The 19277-nt window shown below is 47.8% G+C and overlaps 2 protein-coding genes across 2 annotated transcripts in view; one reads left to right on the top strand and one right to left on the bottom strand.

Moving 5' to 3' along the window:
* The window catches only part of NHSL2 (NHS like 2), a 262419-nt gene that overhangs the window by 228600 nt on the left and 14542 nt on the right, over positions 1–19277 (top strand). Inside the window, exon 2 of the mRNA XM_057719248.1 lies at positions 17545–17700. Within this exon, the coding sequence (XP_057575231.1) occupies positions 17545–17700 (156 nt within the window). The remainder of the gene's footprint in view (positions 1–17544; positions 17701–19277) is intronic.
* RTL5 (retrotransposon Gag like 5) lies at positions 12735–17460 on the bottom strand. The gene is made up of 2 exons (XM_057719251.1): positions 13741–17460; positions 12735–13294 (listed from the first exon to the last, which is right to left on the bottom strand). The coding sequence occupies exon 1, from the start codon at positions 17065–17067 to the stop codon at positions 15361–15363; it is 1707 nt and encodes a 568-aa protein (XP_057575234.1). The 5' UTR covers positions 17068–17460; the 3' UTR covers positions 12735–13294; positions 13741–15360.

Below are 19277 nucleotides of genomic sequence, written 5' to 3'. Positions count from 1 at the left end.
GTGGATGTGACACAAAATGACCCTTCCTCCCCTGGAAAGCTGCTCTCTTTGGAGGGGAGCAGGGCTTTCTTTCTTTCTTTCTTTCTTTCCTTTTTTTTAACAGACAATAAACTGCATATATTTAGAGTGTACAATTTGGTATTTTTTTTTCTTATTAGTAATGTATATATGGCAATCCCAATCTCCTAATTCATTCCCTCCCAACCCTCCCCAGGAGCAGGGCTTTCTTGCACGAAGGACAAGCTTGAACCTCCCCAGTTTGGGGGACATAGTAGGCTACAGGCAGTCTGGCTGAGTTAATCTTGAGTTAATCTTATTAACCTGTGAGATCAATTGGCTGCAGGCACCAGGCAAGTGACAGCACAGGCATTAATTCAGCAGTGGCTGGGGCAGCTTGACAGCCAGGAACTGATTTATCAGTCCTTTTAATGGATGGGATTGCACTTAGCTAATTGAGTCTGAGACTGGCATGAATAAGCCCTCTCTTCAGACAACCCTCTTGTGATGTGGTGCTCCTCAGTGGATGTCCCACAGAGGGAAGGATGAGGGAAGGAGAAGAGGAGGCAGGTGACAAGCAATGCCCCCTCCCTGACCACTGTAAGGAGTGGTTTGGGGATCCAGATATCTCTAGCCTGCGTGTTGCTTTTGGGAGGCAGTGGTTCTCAAATGTGATCCTCTCACCAACAGGATCAACACCTCTTGGGAACTTGCGAGAAATGCAGAATCTTGGACTCTGCCCCAGACCTACTCGATTAGAAATTCTGGGAGCGGGCCCCAGCAATCTGTGTTTTAACAGGTCTTCCACAGAATTCAGATTCTCACTAAAGTTTGAGACTCACTGAAGGAGTTATGAGCACAAACACTGGCACCAGGCAGCCTGGGTTACTAGCTATATGGCTTTGAACAAAACATCTAACCTCTCTGTGTCTCAGTTTCTTCATCTGTAAAAGAGTACCTGCCTTATAGGGTTGTTGTGAAGATTAAATTTGCAAAGTGCCTAGAGCAATGGCTGGGACATGGTAAGGGGCTATGTTTATAAATGTTAACAACTGTTATTGTTGGAAATAATGGAGCCTAGGGCGTATGTCTGCTCCTTCAGCATGACAGTGATTCTAAGTAAGAAACAGGATCATAAAGTTCCTACGATTTGATGAGTAAAAAAATATGGTACAAACTTGTATCTTTACTGTGATTGTACTTACGTAAAACTGTGTATGCACATGAGCAAGGTAAAATTATGAGTGATTTCTTTCTCTAATCACAAATGTTTGTGTGTGGTTAATATACCTTTGGAATCAAAATATTAAATATATTCGATTAGATGAGAAAAATGTATTGGATCATAGATAACCAATGGGCAGAGTTGAAGTAAAGACTACTCTAGAGCACTCAAGATATAGGGCTGCCATATGTGTGTCCCTGTCTCCACTCAGGGACAGGAGGGTAATTCTGGGCTTGTCAGGTCACATCGGAGCAAAACACAAGGTCCCTCAAGGTTAAAAAGGAAGAGATGTGAGCCAGAGTCTGGTTCAACTAAGAAACCTCAATGAGAGCACCAAGGGTGGCTGGGAGGGGGGCATGAGGGCTGGGCAATGAACTCATCCTCAGAAAGGGAGAAAGATTCCAGCTGAGAATCAGCATGGCCTTGGGAGCCCTAAGACCTTCTGATTGCTGTGTAAAAGTCTGAACATTTGATAAGAGCTTCAACTAGATCTCCATCTCTAAAGGAATAAGTCCAGCTAGCTGGAGGGTCTATATCTTCATCTTGCCACCCTCATATATCTAGATATCAGGGAATTCCTGACTGGACTGTAAAATCCTGGCATAGGGCCAGGATAGCTGACTTCAAGAGCAAGGTCTAGGTCAGATTATTGGGGTAGGTGTGTAGTAAGCTTGAAAATTCAAACACGTATGCCACTCTCAGCTCCACTTTCCTCTTTTAAATTCTAGTACCGAGAACAAAGACACTCCAGTTAGAGTTTACTAAGATCTGAATACAGTGCTTGCCTCTACCAGTTTACTTTAATTTTTTATTTTTATTTATTTATTTATTGGCTGTGTTGGGTCCTCATTGCTGCACACAGGCTCTCTCTAGTTGTGGCAAACAAGGGCTACTCCTCATTCTGATGCAAGGGCTCCTCGTTGCCGTGGCTTCCCTTGTTGTAGAGCACAGGCTCTAGGCATGTGGGCTTCAGTAGTTGTGGCATATGGGCTCAATAGTTGTGGCACATGGGCTTAGTTGCTCCGCGGCATGTGGGATCTTCCCAGCCCAGGGATTGAACCCATGTTCCCTGCATTGGCAGGTGGATTCTTAACCACTGCACCACCTAGGAAGTCCCCAGTTTACTTTTAAATGGTAGCATATCTGTTACATGGAATCTACTAATCTATGGAATCTACTAAGATGTACTAGAATTTCTGCAGTTTATCACATAGCTAACCTGATCTCATCTGTGGCCTTTGTTTTGATGCTTGAGTGTGATATTGTGGTACATTTCTGACTTACCAAGGTTCTTTTTCATCTATATAACAGCTTCATTGAGATGTAATGCATGCATATACCATACAGTTCACCCACTTTAATATGTACAATTCTGTGGGTTTCAGTATATTTAAAGAGCTCTGCAGCCATCACCACAATCTTAGAACATTTTCAACACCCCTGAAAGAAACCCTAAACCTCCTCCCCAGCCCTAGACAACCACTAATCTGTCTCTATGGATTTGCCTATTCTGGGCACGTCATATAAATGGAATCATTCACTATGTGGCCTATTATGTCTGGCTTCTTTCACGTGGCATGTTTCCAGGGTTCATTGATGTTGCAGTATCTCATTTCATTCCTTTTTATGGCTGAATAACATTCCATTGTATGGCTATACCATATTTTGTTTATTTATTTATCCATTCACCAATTGATGCACATGGATTGCTTCCACTTTTGGCTATTGTAAATAATGTGGCTATGAATATTCATGTACAAGTTTTTGTGTGGACATGTGTTTTCATTTCTCTTGGGTGTATGCCTAGTAGTAGAAGTGCTGGGTTGTATGACAACTCCATATTTAACATTTTGAGGAACTGATCATTTTCCAAAGCAGCTGTACCTTGTTACATTCCCACCAGCAATGTGTGAGAGTGCAAGTTTCTCCACATCCTCATCATTTGTCTGACTATTTGATTCTAGCCATCCTAGTGGGTGTGGAGTGGGATCTCACTGTGTTTTTTATCTGCATTCCCCTAATGACTAATGATGTTGAGCATCTTTTTATGTGCTCATTGGCCATTTGTATATCTTCCTTGGAGAAATTTCTATTCAGACCTTTTGCCCATTTTTGAATTGGTTTATTTATGTTCTATTATTGATTTGTAAGAGATGTTTATATATTCTGGATACAAGTCTCTTATTAGACGTGATTTGCAAATATTTTCTGGCATTCTGTAGACTTTTTACTTTCTTGATGGTGTTAACACCATTCATTAATTTTAATGAATTCTAGTTTATTTTTTCTTTTGCTGTTTGTGCAATTAGTGTCACATCTAAGCAACAATTGAGTAATCCAAGGTCTCAAAGATTTACACCTACATTTCCTTCTCAGTTTTATAGTTTTGGCTGTTACGTGTAAGTCTTTGATCCAATTTGAGTTTAATTCTGTATGAGTGTGAGAATGAATTACAACTTTGTTCTTATACATGTGGAAATCCAGTTGTCCTAGTACCACTTTGAAAAGACTGTTCTTTCTTTCCCCGTTGAATGAATTTGGCACCCTTGTCAAAAATCAGTTGCCCTTGAGTATGAGTTTATTTCTGGATTCTCAATTCTGTTCCATTGATCTATATGTCTATCCTTATGCTATCAGCACATTATTTTTTTTTCCCAGAACTTTATTGGAGTATAATTGCTTTACAGTGTTGTGTTAGTTTCTGCTGCACAACAAAGTGAATCAGCTATATGTATACATATATCGCCATATCCTCTCCCTCTTGAGCCTCCCTCCCACCCTCCCTATCCCACCCCTCTAGGCTGTCACAAAGCATCGAGTTGATTTTCCTGTGCTATGCAGCAGCTTCCCACTAGCTAGCTATTTTACATTTGGTAGTGTATATATGTCAATGCTACTCTCTCACTTCATCCCAGCTTCCCCTTCCCCTCCTGTGTCCTCAAGTCCGTTCTCTATGTCTGCATCTTTATTCCTTCCCTGCCACTAGGTTCATCAGTACCATTTTTTTGGATTCCATATATATGTATTAGCATGTGGTATTTGTTTTTCTCTTTCTGACTTACTTCACTCTGTATGACAGACTCTAGGTCCATCCACCTCACTACAAATAACTCAATTTTGTTCCTTTTTTATGGCTGAGTAATATTCCATTGTATATATGTGCCACATCTTCTTTATCCATTCAACTGTCGATGGACATTTTGATTACTTCCATGTTCTGGCAGTAAATAGTGCTATCAGCACATTATTTTAATTACTGTAGCCTTGTATAAAGTTTTGAAATTGGTGGGAAGTGTGAGTCCTCCAACTTTTTTTTTTTTAAGTTTGTTTTAGCCATTCTGCGTCCCTGGAATTTCCATATGAATTTTAGAATCCACTTGTCAATTTCTGTCAATGCAAAGAATCCAGCTGGGCTTCTGAGCAGGATTGCTTTGAATCTATAGATCATTTTGGAGAGTATTGCCATCTTAACAATATAAGTATTTTGATCCACAAACATGGGATGTCTTTCCATTTGTTTCAATCTTCTTTAATTTCTTTCAATATGTTTTGTAAGTTTTCAGTGTGCAAGTCTGACACCACTTTTGTTCAATTTATTCTGCGTTTTATTCTTTTGATGATATTGTAAATGGAATTATTTTCTTAATTTTATTTCAGATTGTTCATTACAAGTGTATAGCAATACATTTTTTATATTGGTTTTATATCCTACCACTTTGTTGAAATCATCTATCAATTCGAATAGTTTTTAGCAGATTCCTTAGGATTTCTATAAATTGGGTTGGCTGAAAAGTTGTTCCGTACTTTTTAGCCAACCCAATACAAGATCATGTCATCTGTAAATATAGTTTACTTCTTCTTTTCCAATCTTTCCAGTGCCTTTTATTTCTTTTTCTTATCAAATTGCTCTGGCTAGAACTTCCAGTACAATGTTGAGTAGAAGTGGCAAGATGGGACACACTTGTCTGTTCCTGAAAGCTTCTAGCATTTCACTATTGTGATGTTCTTGTGGGTTTTTCACAGATGCCCTTTGTCAGGTTTAGGAAGTTCCTTTATATTTCTAGTTGGTTGAGAGATTTTTTTCTTTTTTCTTTTTTTTTATCATGAAAGGGTGCTCAATTTTGTCAACTCCTTTTTCTGTGTCTATTAAGAAAATTATGTTTTTGTTTTTCATTCAATTTATATGCTGTATTTCATAAATTGATCTTCAGATGTTACAAAAACTGTGCATTCCTGGGATAATTCCTACTTGGCCATGGTATATGATCCTTTTTATATGTTGCTGGATTTGGTTTGCTCGTATCTTGTTGAAGATTTTTGTGTCCGCAATCGTAAGAGATATCGATCTGTAGTTTTCTTGTGATGTTTTTTGTCTAGTTTTGGTATCAGGGTAATACTGGCCCTCATAGAATGAGTTGAAAAGTGTTATCTCTTCTTCTATGTTTTGAGTTTGTGAAGAATTGACATTAATTCTTCTTTAATTATTTGGTAGAATTCATCAAAGAAGCCATCTGTGTCTGAGCTTTTCTTCATGGGTAGTTTTGATTAGTAATTCAATGTCTTTACCTAGATTTATTTGGAGTTTCTGTTTCTTCTTTGTGTCTTTTCCATAGTTCGTGTCTTTCTAAGAACTTATGCATTTTATCTAAGTTGTATAATTTACTGTCATACAATTGTTCATAGTATTCCTTTATAATCTTTTTTATTTCTGTAAGTTTGATTGTAATGTCCCCTTTTTAATTTCTGATTTAAGTAATTGGGGTCTTCTCTCTTTATTCTCGGTCAATCTAATTAATTGAAGTTCTTTTGAATTCTCATTTGGTCCTCAGTCTCCTTCTGCCTATGTTTGGGAGCCTTGGCCAGCCTAAGAACATACATATATTTCTTTTATAGTCAAGAAAATAAGTCTTCCTCACACTCCAGCATGTGGAGCTCTCAATCTGAACTCCCAAAGCATACTATTCGGTTCCCTCAACTAACTGAGGCAGATTCATTACGAACCAGCCTCTTTGTTAGCCCCTGGCTATAGCTCATAAAGCTTTCACAGTCTCATCCTCTCACTTTGAACATTAAGCTGCAGCCCTTTTAGCACATTAGCCATCAGCCAAGTATTTCTCATTTCTGAGTAAATATGGGGGCCTGGGGAAGAGCAGAAGGCAGTGGACCCTGGCCAGCTGGGACCCCCAAGCAAGGCATTGTGAGTAGGCCTGGGGACTGGTCTTGATGAACAGTGCTCTTTGAGTCTTGAATGGGAGCAGAGGCAAGTTAGAAAAGCAGAGGGCTACTACTGCTCTGACCATTTGTCTCTTTGGTCATGGCACCCAGGCTGTGCTGCCCTGGTTGGAAGGGATTCAGCTGACAGGTGGCAAAGTCAGGAAATCAGGAAAAAGCATTTGACATTTTGGGAAAATGCCGATTTTGACTGGTGTTCTGGGGTGCATGGCACAGTTGGTGATCTTTCTCCTTCTCTCTGCAAGCCTTAAGCCTGGCTGGGGTGCTAGAGTAGAGGCATCCATTAGCTCAGAAAACATCTTCAATCCAATAAAGTGTTTGCTTAAAGATTATTTCCAGACTAATGGGAAATCTGTGTGTGCAAGCAAGTCCAAATTTTAAAATGGAGCAAAACCCACCAAGAGTTCACTGGTAAGGAAGTGGCAACAAATCAACTCTTAGAGATGAGTGTGTGGTGAGCTTGAAACTCAAACCAAGTGTGACAGCCTCAGCCCCACCCTGGGCTGCTGACTCAGGACCAAGAGGAAGAGGGAGCTGCCAGACTTCATGATTTCTGTAAACAGTTCTTGAAAGAGAAACCACACACTTGTCCTTCTGCCAGCCTCCAGCTCCTCCTCGGAGCTCACAGTGCAGCTATTGTCTTCTCTCTGACACCCGAGGGCACGGCTTCTCAACTTGAGCTCCATAGACCTCCAAGGGGTGTGTGGGAAATATTTAGGGGGTCTGTGAACTTGGATGGGAAAACTATTTGATCCTTTTCCACTAACCTCTAACAGAAATTTAGTATTTCCTCAAATTAGGAATGTAGGCAGCAAGCCATAATAGTATTAACAGTATCTGTGACTTTATCCCCAATAGAATTCACAAATATTTTCATATCAGATTACAGTTATTGTATCTCAAAAAAGTTTCTTACGCTCATCACTTCAAAACTTCTAATCTATAGACTTGTCACTCAATCTTGTGACTGAATGCATTATGAAAGTAGTAATATAACTCGATCACAATTTTAATTTAATTTAATTTAATTTAATTTTAAGCTCTTTATTGGCATATAATTGCTTTACACTGTTGTGCCAGTTTTTGCTGAACACCAAAGTGAATCAGCTGTATTTATACATATATCCCCATATCCCCTCTCTCCCGCGACTCCCTCCCACCCTCCCTATCTCAGCCCTCTAAGGCATCACCCATCATCGAGTTGTAGATCACAATTTCTTAAAAGTATTTTATAACCATTTCAATATGATTCATTTCCTTTATAATGCTATGCATTATATTTTATGCATCTAAAAACATTATTCTGAGAAGGAATCCAGCGGTTTCACCAACCTGCTGGAGGTGACCTAAAAGAGTCACCTAAAAGAGTTTGAGACCCCAGCCCTGGATCTTGGTGCTCTCCTGCTCCACTGGCCCCATTTCTGCTCCACAGAACTTTCCCTGTCTTACTGGAGGGCTCGAAAGCACTAGTGTGCTAGTGCTGTGACATTAGGCAAGTTAAAATTTCTCTGCTGTTTCTTAATCTGTAAAATGGGGAATAGCAACACTGCCCACTTTTATAGGGTTGTAGCGATGTTTCGGTGAGTTAACAAATGTAAAGCACTTAGTGCCCAACAAATAGTAAGTGCTCAGAAATATTAGCTATTTTGATTGTTGTTGTCATTTCATATTGATTATCTCACTAATATATACTATTATTATTTCCATTTTTAGAAAAAGAAGGCAGGGGCTTAGAGAGGTGAAATGACTGACCCAAGGGTACACACAAGGAAGTGGCAGAGCCAGAGTTCGAAGCTAGGCCTGTGTGACTCTCAAGCCCAGCAGAGCTCACTGTCCACCACATCATAGATTGGGAGTGACCCCCCCCCCAGAGATGAGGACCACAAACAGGGGGCTCAGTTGGGAATGAACAACAAGTTCTGCACACTCCTGTGTTCCCTTTCCAAACTTCTTCTTACTGTCCACGCCTCCAACTTGATTGGCAGCGGGGGGCGGGGGGGCAGGTGCTCCCAGCTCCACTTGCATACCGTCAGCCCTCAGCCAGATCTCAAGAGGCCAGCCCTCCTCCCAAAGGCTACTGCCAGTGCAGCTCCCATGTGCAAAGGGGACAAATGAGCACCAAGTTCATTTGGGGTCATGAACCAGCCTCTGCTCAAGCCTTATGGAGCATTGGGGTTGGGGGCAGGGGAGTGACTGGGGACTCAGAAAGGCAAGAGCTTGACTGGGGAGTAAAGGTGGCATCATGGAGGAGGTGGTCTTGGAGCAGAGGAGATCGCCAGTTGGAGTGGGGCCAAGAGTGCTTATGAATTTTTAAGGCAGAGGAAATAGGATGCGCAAAGGGCCAGAGGCATAAAAGGGACTGGTATGTAAGGAAAGAGAAAGTAATTCAGGATGTGTGGGGTTTGGACTGAATGGAAGAGGGAAGAAGGTTGGCATGGGCAAATGAGATGGCACAGGTAGTTTAGTTATAACCAGATAGTGAGGGCGGCCAGAACCAAGTCCACAAGTCTTCCAAAAGATGGAGAGCCTTTGAAAGGTTTTTGTAAAGGAGCAACAGGAGCAGATTTGCGTGTTCAAAGGACCATGCCCACCCACACCACAAGCAAGAGTGTGGAAGCTGGATTGATTAGAAAGGGTAGAGACTAGAGGCTGGTTAGACCAGCAGGGAGGCTACTTCAGTAGTCCAGGGGAGAGATGAGTGGGCCACTAAACTGGGCGGGGAGGAGTCTGGAACTTCTGACACTCCCTCTGGCTCAAGTCTCTGCAGTAAGTGGTGAGGAGGAGGTAGGACCAAAACCACAATTTCTGGGGGCATTTGCCCTCCTCAAGTTTCGTTGTGGATGGAAAGGCTTCTTTGGGCCAGAGGATGATCGCCATGAATTCATAGGCTTACACCTTCCATTTTAGCCTCTTTCTCGTATTAAAGGCCCATAGCAAGAGCAGAATAAAAAGCCAAGGCCCTATTTTCTGGCCCTGCCCTCCCAGAAGAGTAGCTGAGGTGAGGAGCCCCAGCTCTACCCCTCTGTGTGGCAGGCAGGAAGGGAAGAGGGGCCGCCAAGAGCAGGTCAGAGCCTGCCCTCTGTCAAAGGAAATATCCACCCTCCTAAGCCTTTCAGAGACTCTTTTCTTCCAAGTAGGTCCCGCTGTTACCAGGGCAACTGAGAACCCTGGGCTTTGCGTTTCTGTGTCTTTGGAGTCCCTAGGGAAAAGTGGTCTGCAGAGCTTTCCCTAGCCTGGGCAAGATGCAGGAAGTGCCAGCCAGAGTTGGAGCCCCTACCCCCATTTGGGGGTAATCTCTTGCCTTGTTCATGGCTGTCCTCATCCCCTGGGAGAGGCCAAGGTCCCAGGATTGTGAGTTCTGGCAGTCAAGGGTAAAGGCTTAGGCTCTGATGGACCTGGTTTCTCAAGGCCAGATTTCTGCACTGATCCTACGGCACACGTCTCTCAGGAGGTGCAGTCTGAGCAAGTGTCCTGGAGGGGCAAGCTCACACCAGACCATGGTACATGCTGGGGGATCGCTGCACAAATATCACTTTGATCGCTTACTATGTGCTAATGCAGGATCTCCAGGCTGGTTTCTGCTCCAGGAGCTCTTTGAAAAGGCTCGAGACCAAACTGGCTGCTAAATATCACCTGGGCTAGCTGGCCCCCAAGGCTCTTTTCTGCACTGGTCTGGGCTGGGCATCAGAATTGCCTCGGGAGCTTTTTAGACACAGAAATTCCTGGAGATTCTGATTCCACCAACGTGGGTATGTGTGGAGGGTGGAGGTTAAGAGTTCCGGATGTCTACTGCTCGAGTTCACAAACTCTGCAAATGGAGCAAGTGACCTTGAGCTGCCAGTTTCCTCACAGAATGAATAAGGGGAACAGTGAAGCCTGCTTCACAGGCAGCAAGCTTTCCTTTGCCTTCCTCCATACCTTGGGAACAGGGTTTTTATGACGCTCCATCCTTGTCATGCTTCTACTGCCCCCACTCTTTCCTTCCTTCTTCCTGGCTTTTGTTCTATTTTCTTATTTTGGGCAGGCAAAAGGGCTTCTGTGAGGTGCAACCTGGTCACGTTCCATTGGGCAGCCAGGATCCCAGGTGTGCCCTGCCCATCTCCTGGGTCCTGCACACACTCTGTTGCAGCAGCCCCGGAAGGTATTTGCATTTTTGGCAGCCACAGCAGTCTGCTGATTCATCCTGAGCCCCCATCAACTCAAGTTTTCAGATTTTTTTCCCCATAAGTTTCTTCTCATCCACATCTTCCCCACTCAGGCTTCTGCAGATGATTTTCTGAACTTAACTGCAAGATCTCACAAGTGCACCTAGTAAAGGTCATTTCAGCACATCCTTCCAAGTTAGAGAGATTGCAGGGGGGGCTCCTGATTCCACTTTGGAGGGGATCCTCTAGTCCTCCAAGCTTCATGCCATCTGCAGATGCCCTTGGCAGTCTACCTCTGGATCTCCATCCAGTTGCCCATTTATTCACTTACTTCTTAGTTTATGTACTGGGGTTGTGATCCTACTGTGTATCGAGCCGTGTGCTGGGCCCCAGAGACTAGATAGTGAGGAAACTGTGTCCTGAGCAGGAATGGGACTCATACAGGGTCCCAAACCCAGTCAGCGGTGGGGCCAGACTGGAATCCAGGGCTCTTTTCCCTATACCCACAGGGCTCCCCACTGCAGGGTGGGCAAGGCGGACCCTGCTCTTACTTCCCCCTACCTGCTCTGATGGGCCATCAAAAACAGAATCTGGGACCACCTATTGCTACCTGCAATGGCATGAGAAACTCCCGGGGGTGCTGGAGGCTTTATCTGACCCCCTGAAGCAGAAAGGGGAGCCTCAGTGCTCCCTGATGCCGCTCATGGCCCCACAGCCCTGTCCCTCCCCAGGAGGGGCAGTCAGCCACACACTCATGCGTAAACTCCGCCCTGCCGCTGGCCTGCCTTGCTCTGCAGACCCTTCCCTGCAGGGCAGAACTGGCTGGTTCTGGAGCCTCCAGAGACAGGGCACCTGATGCTTACCTGGTTGCTTTGGCAAAGACTCAGAATCCAGTCAGGTTGAGGCTTGAGCTCATCAGGGGGCTTTCCTGGGAAAGGGCATGGGGTATCAGAGTTGAGAGAGTATGGGTCTGGGAGTTACAAAGACCCAAGTCCCCCATGCAACATAATATCTCTGAAATTCAGGTCTCTCAGCTCTAAAAGAAGACACCATTACCTGCCTCACTGAGTGTGGAATGAAATGTGGTGAAAGTGCCTGGCACATGGTCAGAAACACACTGGTTTCCTTCCTCCCTTCCTCTCTCCCGCCCCCCACCCCCAGGCCATAAAGTGGCAAATCAAATGCACCTCTGATGTTGGGCTTTGTTTCTCACCACACGCATGTACAGGTGGGCAGCGCAAGAGGACAGGTGGTCAAGACAGGAAAGACCTGGGAAACAGGAGGGCCAGTGGAGGGGAGACAGAGGGGGCAACGCATCCCTGGAGCTGACTAATGGGCAGCTGCGGTGCTGTGATAGAGCCACTTAGCAGCTGTAAACCTTGGACCAGTGACTTCACCTCTTTAAGCCTCAGTTTCCTCATCTGTAAGATGAGGGTGAGATGAAATGAGATAACAGATGTGAAGTGCCTGGCGCGGCACATATACCTGGTGGGGGCTCCGTAAACTTTCTCACCCATTGTCCCAGGGGAAAAAAAATCAACTCATGGATGGGAAACTTGAACAAATCCCAGAATGGGATTCCGTTTCTTCTGACCCCACAATCTGTGAGGAGCAGTGAAATCTTGCTGGAGGGTGTCAGCTTGGACTGCTCGGGGGATGTATTTAAAAATCTTCACCATCTTTCTCACTGGTGTCCCATAGCACCATCTAGTGCCAAGAAGTGGAAGGATCCTCCCCCCTTCCCCAACGTGGGCCCCCTCCCTCCCTCCAAATTCTTGTGTGTGTGTGTGTGTGTGTGTGTGTGTGTGTGTGTGTGTGTGTGTGTGTGTTTGGGGGCCAGGGCGGGCTGCACCATTATAGAATGGTAGGGCTAGGCCACTCACACCTTTATATCTTTACATTAGTGGAGAACTAATGCTGTTTTTCAAGATACCTAGTCCCTCCACTTCCCTCCTGGTAACTTCTGCCATCCACAAACTTGGTAGGCTGGGGCCCTTAGTTTCCTTATCAAAGGACTTCAAGGCTTCAGACTAGGGTTGATCCAAGCGAAGTGCCTGGGAATTACCTAATGCCTCCTAGGTGGGCTTCTGTGCTTGCTCAATAACCCAGAGAGACACAGTCTTTACACACCCTTTATCTTTTTTATTGAGGAGAAAGCTTTAGCATACAGAACAATTTCTCATCTTCACAACACAGTAATGCAACAATAACACAGTAACACATTGGTTTCAAATGATTTCTTCCTGGGGTCTCTGGGAATCCTTGGGCTGCCTGCATACCCCTGCATGCATCCCCCCACCCACCCCTCTTTCAACCCAAGAAAGCGCCCAAAGCCTATAGTTCCTCTTACAGCTCTTGTGGCTATTACATCACAATATTGAAGATCTGGGAAAAGGCGGGAAGAGGGTCAAAGGGGAGCCCAAGTCCCCTTGCCACCAGAAGGCCAGAAACCAGCTCACTGCTCATCTGCTCTTTCCCCGACCAAGGCTACATGGGCTCGGGACGAGAAGCACCATGGGAACAGGCAGGGCCTGTGCGGAGGGGTCACTGGAGGTGGGGGTGCAAGGCACCTGTCCTTTGCACTTCTCTGGCAGGGATGTGGGCAGCAGGGCCAGCGTGCTGACCATCAGCAAACAGGGTCCACGGCCTTGAAGAATAGCGGTTCCCCTTCTGGAACTCTCTCCTGAGGAAATAGCTGAAAAACAGAAAAACATTTCTTTACAGGGTTATTTACTCCTGCACTGCTGGGGATGGGGGAAACCAGGCAATTGACATGTCCAACACATTAGGGAAATGCTTAAATAAATTATTCAGTCTGTGTGATTGCATAGGTGGCAGCCATTTTAAATCTGGCTGATCAAGAGCTCACAGGATGATCTTGGCTTTGAAAAGTGAGAACACACTAGAAAGAAAGGCAGCAAAGTGTTAACAGTGCTTGTGTCTGTGTAGTGGGATTCTGAATGTTTGGGGCTTTTGGGTCCTCATTTTTTTCTCTATTTGCCAAATTTTCTGTAATGATTATGTGTTACTTTTCCCTTTGGAGGAGGGGGGTAGCCTTTTCAAAAGATAGCCACAGGTTACAGGAACCTGTCTCCACAGATCCTCAGGCTGAAACATGTGAGCAACAAAAGGGCTTCTTACCTCCCACTGATGAACAGAGACCTCACCAGAAACCAGCCAGAGGACTGGGCTTCTCCATGACTCCTCTTCCTCCAGCTCCTTCCTCTTGCCTCCGGGCTCAAAATCCTAAGGCTGGGCTGAGGTTATCTGTCAGACTCCAGTGAGGAACAGAGGCTTAACTTACTATGTTTTCCTCCCTCTGGCCACAGACACTTTGGCTGCACTTGCCAGGCTGCCAGGCCCTGTGCAGGAAGACCAGTGTAGAGGGCAGTTCAGGCCAGCAGTGGATCTGGCTGGCATTCTGTGGCCAGTGATAAAGTGTGTATTTTTCACCGCAGAAGCAGTGTTTTCTGGACCCAAGGCAAGCAGCAAGTCCCTATGAGGGCCCCCAGGGTTAGGGCCCAGAAGCCCCAGGAGTTACTAGGAGGCAGTCAACCTCTTAAGCCTCACCATCTACTCGATGTCCAGCACCAGGCCATGGCTTGACCTGCATGTGAGAGACACGAGGTCATCCCGGCTGCCAGGCTGCAGTGGCTGAGGTCTCTGTAGAGAGAACCTTCCTCTCTACTCTCAGAACTAAGGAGTCCTTTAAGTTGGAGTTGAAGAGCAGGCCTTGGGTGCCTCTCTCTGGCAGCCTGGGAAGGAAGGGCCAATTAGGTCACCTCTGGAACCCCAAGGATGGCAAATCTTCTGCCAAGACCTTTGGCTAGAGACTGCAGTCCAAAGCCTGGCCGGGGGAGAAGACCACTGTCCCTAAGGAAAGAGTCACTCCCTTACAAGGTCAAACTGAGTTGTTGCTGCTGCTTTCTCCTCCTCCTCCTCCTCCTCCTCCTCCACCCAACTGCCTACCCTTTAAGCAATGTCAAGGAAAGGGGTAGGGCATGGAACACTGGGCTCCGTCCACTGGGGATACCCAGGAGGGCAATGGAGTAGGAGGGTCTCAGATCTAGAGAGCCCTGAGGCCCTGAGCGCGTAGTCTGTGGGAAGGTGGAACCAGCTTACTCAGTCAGTCAAGGACAGGTCTCAGCCAGATAGTCCATTGGACATGTGGTTTTGCATACTCTCACTGGGCCAGATGGAGGGGGCTCCTCGGGGCCCTCCTGCTGGAGGGGTGACCTGAAGCAAGTGTAGGCTTCCAGGCATGTTTCTTGATAGCATCCTGCTCTCCACTGATTATACCTAGTAAGTGGCCTCAATGGCTTTAAGAGTTCAGTGGAGCCTGTCCTTTCGCTCACTGGGGCAGAGCAGTGAGGCATTGGGTGAAGTCCTGGTTAGCCAGTCAGAGGATTAAACCATAGAACACAGCGTGAATAAACACAGGAGAAGTGAGGGCTTGGAACAACTAGAGGGGAAATACAAGAGGGTGACCAGTTCATTTATGGGAACAGGCCCAGAAACCTGCTCTCTAGCTCATGGCACAACTGAGCAAAGTGCACACCAAGAGGATAGCCCTCCTTTCCTGGGTGTCACTCCTCGGTCACGGTTGCAGGACGGTCTGGAGCTCTCCAGGTCTTCTTCGGGCTCTGCAGGTCTGGTACTCCTTAAAGTGCTGGTCAGTCAATGGGGCAGATGTGGCAGCGAAAGCAGGGGCAGGGATGCAGTGGAAGGGTGTGTTCCAGGGGGGCCAGCTCGCCCCAGCTCTCACACGCGAATGCGGCCCCGCGCAGCCCGGTGCCCCCCCTGCCTTGGAGTGAGGCGGAATAGCACCGGGGGACGGCGACGAATTTGGCGTTGCCCCAGGCGACCTGCCCGGTGAATCAGTGGCGGTGAACTGTAGAATGGTGAATTGGTACCTGGAAGGCCCTCCAGGAGGGGAACTCGATTCTGGTTCCTCCGTCTGCTGGGCTGTATGATGGGAGGTGACACATCTAGGAAATTTTCATGATAGTAGCCAGAAGTCTGGGATGAAGCGTTGGCGTAGGTGGGCTCCATCTCCATCAGCTCATCCAGGTCATCGTCCTGGGTCTCATCTTCCGTCTCTTGCTCCTGTTCTGGCTCCTGCTCCGGCCCCTGCTCCGGTTCCTGATGGCCACCCTCATGTTCCTCTTTTTTCTCATCCTTATTCTGATCTTCCTCCTCCTTCTTCCTCTTCTTCCTCATCCCCTCCTCCTCTTCCTCCTCTTCTTCCTCCTCCTCTTCTTCCTCCTCCTCCTCCTCCCTTTTCTGTTTCAGCTCCTTCTTCCTCATCTCTTCCTCCCTCTTCCTCCTCTTCTCCTGCTCCTCCCCCCTGGTCTCCTGCTGAATAGCTCTCACACGCCTCCACTGGTCCTTGTCGTGAAGCCTGCGCCTGCGCGCCTCTTCATCTTCATCCCCACTGTGGCACTGTTCTCCCTCTTCACCTTCGAGATTACGGTCTGCTGTAAAAGGGAAGAAGATATTGCGAACCCCAGGGAGTGGGATTGGCTTGGGGACACGCACTTTCCTTTCTATCTCCACGCACTCGAGAATCAGCTCGTCCAGGTCGGCCATTTCAGTGGACCATAAGAGCTCCTTGCGGAAGAACTCTGACAGGCCTTTGAGGAATTGGTTTTGAAGGCGGCAGTCATCCCAAGACAAGAATTGAGCCAGGAACTGAAAAGCATCTGCATAACTGCCCAGGGTACAGTCTCCCTGCTTGAGCTTGCGGATGGCTTTTTTTGCCACGCTTGGGGGGATGGGGCCACAGAATTCCTTACGGATTTCATCCAGGAAGCGCGGGAAGTTGGCATGCAGGGGGCTTCCTTCCTGGGTGACTGAGACAGCCCAGTTCTTGGCTTCACCAGCGAAAAAGGAAATCAGAAAGGCCACCCGCTCAGCGCCCGCGGGGAAATGATCCTCGTGGTCGGCTATGAAAGTCTCTAGCTGCATCAGGAATTCAGCCAGGTAGACTGGGTCGCCCGAGAAGGGCTCTATCTCGGGCCGCTCCAGAGATGGCACAGGAGGCTGTGGGGGCAGCTCCTTGGCCGGGGGCGGGGGCAGCGCCGGTGGGGGCGGACTGGGCAGCGGGAGTGGATCGGCGGGCCCACCGGAGGTACCGCAATCCTGGATCACGCTAATCAACAGCTCGTCCGCGGCACACTCCGGCTCCGCGCGCGGGGTAGGCCAGCACAGGAAGGGCAGGTCTCCCTCGGGAACGGCGTCGATCTCACTGAGCGGGAACTCAAAGTTCTCCTCGGAAAGGACGGGCACCACGGGCACCGGCCAGCGCATGTAGCTCGAGACATTGCCCCGCAAGGAATTGACCTCGGCCAGGGCTCTGCCGAGCTGAAGACCCAAATTGGCATTCTCCCCGCGAAGGGCATTTAATTCTTCGCGCAGGGCCACGTTTGCCATGCGGAGGCTATTGAGATTCCCGGCCGTCTCGGACATCAGGACTAGCCGGGGCCTGGGGCTGCGGGCGGGGGTGGGATGGGGAGCTGGGGGCCGCGAGAGGAGCCAGGGGCGGCGGCGGGGCGCGCAGGAGGCCGAACCAAACCCACCAAGGCGAGCGCGGAGGGCCTGGCGGCTCGGGCCGGGGCGCGTTACCTCGTCCCGGGGAGCGCAAAGGGCGGGCGGCGGCGGGAGCCAGGAAGGCGCCGGGCGGAGGAGGCGGGCGGCGAGGCAGTGAGGCGGGGATCGGGCGGGCGGAGGCTGACGGCGAGAGAGGGAACGGACTGCGGCACGATCTGTCGAGGAAAAATCTTGCGGCTGGCGCGTCCCCGCCTTTTAAGCGCGGCCCGCGCCGCCCCCCCGCCCCCCGGCCTGGGCGGATCTTGGGGAACCGCGGGCGCCCACTGGCCGCCGCGCGCCGCCCCCCGCTCTCCCCCACCACCGGCGGCGCCTCTCACTGCCTCTCTCCTTCCCTAGCTGCAGCTAACTCGGGTCGGGAAAATGCGACAGCGACTGCCCACTCGAGGTCGTCATGGCAACAGCCAGTGAACGTGTTCCTCTCCTCGGGCAGGCCCCCGAGTGTAGAGGAGCTGCTTCGCGAGGCGCAGCTCAATCTCCAGAGCCTGTTGCAAGGTACTGAGAGGGAGGGGGGCTGCGACCGGAGCCCACGGGCCAGATGCGCAGCGGCTGGAGGGAGGCGACGAAGAAAGAGGACAGGGACCCGCGAGAGAAAGAGAGAGAATAGTAGAAAACCTATTGAAAAACAAGAACACACACTTTCCATCTTTCACGTTCCATACTACTGACTCCAAAAGGCCCTAATTCTACGGCTGTTACAGCCAGTGTCCCCCCACCTCACCAGCTCCTTTCTTTCAGTTCCGTAGTCTCTGGGGGGTAAAGGGACAGAGGCCGAGGCAGGGCCATGCATGGGTCAAGTCATTTACAAAGAGCACTGGATGAGAGACTCCCGCAATGTGGGCCACATACCCTCAGGCCTTCTCTTGCCACAGCATCCAAGCCTTTGGAATCCGGGCGCTCAAAGACAAAGGAGGCATCTCCGGGGTCTGCCACTCTGGGCTTCACTCACTCTGCGTTTGTGATAACCTTGTCCACATATCTCCTGGGTGGCTCCTACCTCACCAAAGTAAGAGCAATACACAGCACTCAGAGCTCATCTCATCCCCCCTAATTCCCAACCCAGTGTCTTTGGAATATACTGATGAGCACCTTGTACACAAAGCTGGGTCCACAAAACCCAGAGAAACAGCCCAGCCATAATGCCTGAGCAGTCAGACTGCATGCACCAGGCAGAGTGAGAAAACCCTGACTTTGAAATCAGAGCTAGAATCTAATTTGAATCCCACACCTAACTAGCTGTGTGACATTATGCAGATTACCCAACCTCTCTGAGCTTCAGATTAGTCAGTCACCTTTAAAATGGGGATTCCAGTTCCCCACAAGGCACTAGTTTGTGGGAATTAAAAACAGGGTATTCGTAAACCGATTAGCAAGAGTATCTTGCAGCTGGAGAGAATCTAAGATGCAACATCAACAACATCAACTCCCGGTCTGTGTCCTTTGGAACATAGGCTGATCTAGACACAATATTAAAATTAATGTAAAAGAGAAAAAAAACAATGTGGTCCCTGACAGGACCTTACAATATGAAAAAACATACACATTGACCAGAGGGATTCATCCAGTGTACGTGACAAGAGGATTAAAACTCAGTGCTATGAGAGAGACTACTGGGGTGCTGCAGATATCTGGATAGAGGTTACAAGGGGCATGCATATGTCAGAATTCATTGAACTGCACACTTAAGATTTGTGCACTTTACTGTAGGTAAGCTAGATCTCTAGAAAATAATACAAATAAAACCCCAGTGCTAGTCACAAGCTCCTTATACCCTTCAGGCACACACTGTCCCTTTTGGGTCTCTTTTTGAAGCCTAGAAGCCCTTCTTCCCTCTTCCCCACTCCAATCCTTATACTTTCCTCCAAGTTCTATTCTTACCACGTCCAAAAAGACCTTTAACACTAGTTCTGCACTTTGCATCATTCCCTCCTTAAGCACTAATACAAGGCCCTTTGTACCATCCAGCTCAAGAGGACCTGTATAGTTCCAAACTGATTTTTCTTTCATTTGTTCATTTACTCATTCATCTACTAGTCCCAGGTATATATTCTGTCCACCTAAGCAGACTGGGC

Source organism: Hippopotamus amphibius, chromosome X (genome assembly GCF_030028045.1).
Source record: "Hippopotamus amphibius kiboko isolate mHipAmp2 chromosome X, mHipAmp2.hap2, whole genome shotgun sequence".
NCBI classification, from domain to species: Eukaryota; Metazoa; Chordata; class Mammalia; order Artiodactyla; family Hippopotamidae; genus Hippopotamus; species Hippopotamus amphibius.
This window is presented reverse-complemented; position numbering and strand designations above follow the sequence as displayed.

What these genes read in the sequence shown, in the direction of transcription:
- RTL5 (XM_057719251.1), bottom strand. Translation starts at nt 17,067, where the DNA reads ATGTCCGAGACGGCCGGGAATCTCAATAGCCTCCGCATGGCAAACGTG.